This window comes from Etheostoma cragini, unplaced genomic scaffold (genome assembly GCF_013103735.1).
Source record: "Etheostoma cragini isolate CJK2018 unplaced genomic scaffold, CSU_Ecrag_1.0 ScbMSFa_646, whole genome shotgun sequence".
Classification (NCBI taxonomy): Eukaryota; Metazoa; Chordata; class Actinopteri; order Perciformes; family Percidae; genus Etheostoma; species Etheostoma cragini.
Window position 1 is genome coordinate 3252 of NW_023269257.1, and position 5343 is coordinate 8594.

The 5343-nt window shown below is 38.9% G+C and overlaps 1 protein-coding gene across 1 annotated transcript in view; it reads right to left on the minus strand.

Annotated features, from left to right (window-relative positions):
- Positions 1 to 832: 832 nt before the first annotated feature.
- Positions 833 to 5343, minus strand: part of LOC117941377 (spermatogenesis associated 6-like protein) — a 4977-nt gene continuing 466 nt past the window's right edge. Inside the window, exons 2-6 of the mRNA XM_034866422.1 lie at positions 4302 to 4439; positions 3872 to 3957; positions 2495 to 2636; positions 2195 to 2287; positions 833 to 1171 (exon numbers count right to left, since the gene is read on the minus strand). Coding sequence (XP_034722313.1) covers positions 833 to 1171; positions 2195 to 2287; positions 2495 to 2636; positions 3872 to 3957; positions 4302 to 4439 — 798 coding nt within the window. The remainder of the gene's footprint in view (positions 1172 to 2194; positions 2288 to 2494; positions 2637 to 3871; positions 3958 to 4301; positions 4440 to 5343) is intronic.

Here is a 5343-nt window from a genome sequence, read left to right on the forward strand (position 1 = left end):
TAATACTGTATCCAAAGTCTCTTTCCCAAAATTCAGGCTTAGTGCAGAATTACAGGCATAAGGGCAAAAAATAGTGCTAAAAAACCTCTTTAAGTATATTGCTAACTAGGGCAGCCTTTAGCTCACCCACTAAGAGTGTCCGCCCCATGTAGGCGGAGGCCTTTGCAGCGGCCAAGGATGGAATACAACCTGCGGGCCTTTACTGGGTCTCACCCCCCATCTCTCTCTCCCACTTTTTCTGTCTATCCACTGTCACTCTGAAATAAAGGGAAAAAGCCCCCAAAAAAGTCTTAATCGCCACACTACCCATGTAAATCAAATCCCCTATTTCACCGTTAACTGTTAGGCCGCTAAACCTGAATTTGTTAACCATTATACAACACAAGACAACACAGTCTCTCTCTCTCTTTCTCTTTCTGCACACAGACACACACACATACACACTGTAGTTTGATTAATGCAGATATGTGCTGTTTATCTCTCACAAGAAGCCGGGGTGGGTAGCGCACTGCCATGAGTCGATGACGCTAAAGTCTGTTGTTACTCCACATTTTCATCGTGATATTTTAACGTTCTCTATCAGGTAAATCGGTAAGTTAGTAGTAGGGTGTACATGGGACATGCATATGATGTGGTACTGGGTCCTTCTGTAAGTAATTTTGAGGTACAATTTGGTTTTTAGGAATTCTACAAGCTGCTATACCACAGGCCATGCAATCGGCCTGTTCCAAACAGAAACATTTTCAACGTGCACTGCACTAGTTAGATAAAAGTTACAAAGCCCAGTGCTGTAGAAATAACTCTTGTACCTAACTTAGCTCTTCTCTGCCATCTAGTGGCTGGAAATGATGGCCAGTTTTTGAAAATCTTTTGCCAATTTTGGAATAAAAAAGTGCAGTGTGCTTACAGGTTGGGAGATGCTAGCTGTGTCCCAGTCATTTGGGCCAGGAGGTGCAGAGTCCAGGCTGAGCCGGGCCAGGCGCTGTGTGTCAGCTCTTACAGGGGACAGGGACTGGGATCTGGAGATGTATGATGGTGACCTGGTGCCACTGTGTCGTCCCCTGTACGCCTTGCCACCTTGTCTCCTTCCAAGCGTTTGAGGTTGTTTCCTCTGGGGAGAGGAGCTCTTGGGTCTGCTGGAGGGTGTCCTGTTCCTCTTCATCACTGGCCTCTGGAAACAAAAGAGTGGACGCCTCAAAACTAGCCGCATCCTAAAAATGGGCTTTCTAGCTGCCAAACCTTCTGCAAGAAGAACAGGCGTTACATTGGATTTAAAAATTAATTTTGAGTTGCGGGTCAAGGACGTTGTCCGGTTAGGGTTTCTGCAGGTAAAAAAAGATAATCCCCAAAATAAAATCATTTTTGTCCGTCAGAGATATAATTGTCTTTGACTACTACTGTATTCTTATCTCTGTTCAGAACTCAGCTGCCAGAAAGGTCCTCGGAGGGCGAGACATGAGGCAGCAATACCGTGTCAGGTGAAAAGGAGTGTATGCAGTGATCAAAACACAACACAACAAAAATAGTACCTTATTATATATAGTATATACCATACACTCATCACCACAGTAAGCAGTTGCAGCAGTGGCTGTAACACACATAAAGGAACATTTCAACTCATCAATTTAACTTCTGCAAATTGCTTCAAACATCGCACTCCTTCCTAAATTCATATGTCAGTTGAAGATGAACACACACATATTCTTAGATTCCCTGTGACATACATTATATCATATCTGTTTTCTATTGTTCATAACAGAGATCATAGGTAAAAGATGTTGCTTGGGAAGCAACATGTTTGGAATTTTTCTTCAGTATCACACAAACTAATGACACATGTCTGTACATCCATGGATACACTACAAACAGCTAATAGCTAATTCAGCTTACTTTTAATGGTTCCATTTTGCAAATGTAAACTAGTAAATCGGGGGGAAATTTGGCATTATTATTTTTTCTTTGATTCCATGTACTATTTTGTTACTATAAAGTTACATTAATGTATTATAATTATTGCTAAAATTATTGAATTCAAAGAACCCATTTAAAGTCACAGGGAGAGGACTTGTGTCATGCATGCGTTGGCTGCTGACAAAAATCTAATTTGGTTAATGTGGTTTCCTCTGATATATTTTGATGCAGTTGGATTTATTATACATACTCGACATTTTAAGCCACGTCATATAATCTTTACCATGGTTACATTATGGTAAATGTTGATCCGGTCATCAGCTGAGCACTCAATGATGGTTGTTTTTGTGGAAAACTCCAAGCGTGGAGCGATACCCTGGGGAAAAGAAAGGAGAGGAAATATTTGTACCTTGATCATATTAAACTGCAAAGATCAGTGTCATAGTCCCTCATTACTTATTATTCCTTGCTGCTGTGCCCAAGACCTGTGGTCCAGAAAATGTTCTAAAAAAGAACGTCAACAGGCTACACATGCTGATAATACACATAACTACACACTTTGATGTGTCAAAGTTGGACCTACTGGAAAGTGAGGTGCTCGGGTCATCAGAACCTCTCGGTCCACTCCAGAGGAGGAGGGAACAAGCTCGGGCTCTGGGAACAAGAAACGTCGGGCATCTTCTTCAAAAGAGGCCAAAGTGTCCGCCACTGCAAACACAAACACACTTCTGTTACACTATGACCAAGGTCATCTATATCTGAATAACAATTCTAAAACAAATACCAATAGAAAAAAATATATATATATTTTTATATATATATACCACACATTAGACGCATTCAAACCCTTAGTCTTTACATAGACAAATGCCCAATCTAATTATCTATCATTTTAAATAACACAAAAATATCTCTCTTCAGCAATCTACTCACCTGGTCCTGATGATCATCACTACAATATTTAAGCTGTGACATGACAGCCAGTCCCTGCAAGATCGTTAACCAATATTCAATAAATACTCCTTTTTTCACCACCTCCATTGACATGGTCTGTGTTTGGATTCAGGACCTAAGAGTTTCTGACAAATTATGTATCTTCTCTTTTCAAATTAAATTGTATAATTGCAGTACATTCTACCAAATTCATAAAAAAAGAAATAAACTATACTTTTGAGATTGGTATGAGAGGTCTGCTTTTTAAAATGTAAAATTTGTGCAGTCTTAAATTCTACAAGAACCTTACATTTTAAGGTTTTAATATTTTTTTATTAAAGTACATTGGTGTGTTCATAACAAACACAGCAATCTGAATATGGTAACACAAGAACTACGCAAAATATAGAGTGCGCCCTTATTTAGAAAATGCCTGGCTTTCTCCAATACTCCAATACACTGTGCTACGCTTGCTCTCACATGTTTAATATGGTGTTCACGGCGGATTTTGTGATCAATCATCATTTTAGAAATGTATTTCCAACACTCTCTTTTTCAACATTACTTTGTGGTTTTCAAACAGCATTAGATTATTCTGGCTGGAATTTTTATAATGGGCATTTCAACATAAAAGGCCACAAAAAATCATTGACATTACACGATGAGAGACCCACAATGCCATGGTGCCACAAAGATAAGAACCAAAGACAGCCCTCACCACAAAAGTTTATCTCTTATCTTTGACATGGCACCATTGCATTGTGGGTCACCTGACAAAGATGGCAGGGTGGCGTGAGGGACTGTTTTGATAGGGCAGATAGGGGCGACAGATTTGGCAAAAAAAATGGAAAACCTAATTATTTGTTAGGACACAAAACATTTTGCACTGACTTGTTCCCTTTTCATTTCATTTTTCACAAAATAACACTGCATTCAGAGTATAACTCATCAAGTGACACATCCCAAAAATGTGGGATTAATTGCGTTAATGTGTGAAAAGGAAGTTTAAATATGAGTATGCCACCACATCAGTTTATTATGTATGTTTATATGAAGTAACTTACACTCCAGCATTACAGCAATGTCTCCAGGGTCAACTGCATGCCTAAAAATCTAGACAAAAACAAAACATTCATGTTTCTTATTTCACAAACAGTATCATTGTAGTATATCTACAGGACTGTATAGACATGTCAAGTTTATTTATAGCACTACAGAGAGTTTTTACTGTATAAAGCAATAAGTGGATCTAACTAACACCATGTAAATCCATACGCCCACTCCAACGCAGCCCCTCACATTTGTTGGTGCTGGTTTAGTCTGTACAAACCGTAACATACTACTTCTCCTACTGAAGAAGCATATGATTGATATAATTTGCCAAATCATCAAACCGTTCAGCGACAATTCCTGCTTTCATCTGTCCTTTTTTCCCAGATGGATAAAATAGGCCTTGCCTTTTCAAATTTCATTTTCTCGTGAAACAGCAGAGGGAAGACGGCAGGGAGACATTCAGACCGATGGTACTGGCCCATGAAGCACATGCTGAGGTAGATGTCATCCTTGGCTGGCAGATGAACTCCAGGACAAGAAACCTGAGAGCAATGGAGGAGCATACAGTATGTTAGTAAAATATGCTTGCAAGTCAAATCCCTACTGTGCCCTGAGCCCCTTTTTCACTTTTTCATCTGAGCTATACACATCATTTTTCATTTTTTTCATTCCCTTTAAGTTTGGTGTAATGTGAAACAATTGTGCCCTTATTAAAGCATTTCCATCTCATTTTTGTCATAATTATTCTGACTTTATTACTGATTGGAGAATTTTAGTTAGTTAGTTGCACACATGTAACTGTGTGTCATGTGACCCCCACAGCAACTTTATGGAGTGTGGCTCAGTCATTTTACCTGTTTATTGAAATATAATTTAACTTATACTGTTTATTGATCCCCAGTGGGGAAATGACAATTTACACTCTGTTATTGACCACTACACACAGGCCTGAAGTACTAGTTCTCTAATTCATTTACATATGGAGAGATGACATATTTTGGATCAGATGGAATTTGAACCGGCAACCCTCCAGCACCCAACCCAACTCCCTAAAGACTGACCTACTGCCACCGCTGTCTACATTTATTTAATACATATTTCTGAGACTGTAATTAAAAGGCATTTTACACAATAATACCTGTTTAATCATCCCTGTCTGTTTAGTACAGCAGGCAGTGATGCAATATGTACTGTAGATCATTTACTTAAGTAAATACAAAAGTATTTAATAGCAAATATACTAAAGGATAAATCTTGAAAGAAAGTAATAGTTTACGCTAAGGTACTTACTATTATGGATATTAGCACGTTTCATAAACAGAGGTGATGAGCTGTAGAAATTAATATGTCATAGTTGCATAACTACACAACACACACTATATAGCCAACCTATAATAGCTCTCCAGCTATTGCCTGAGAGTCAGAGAACCGGAGAACCGAGTAACC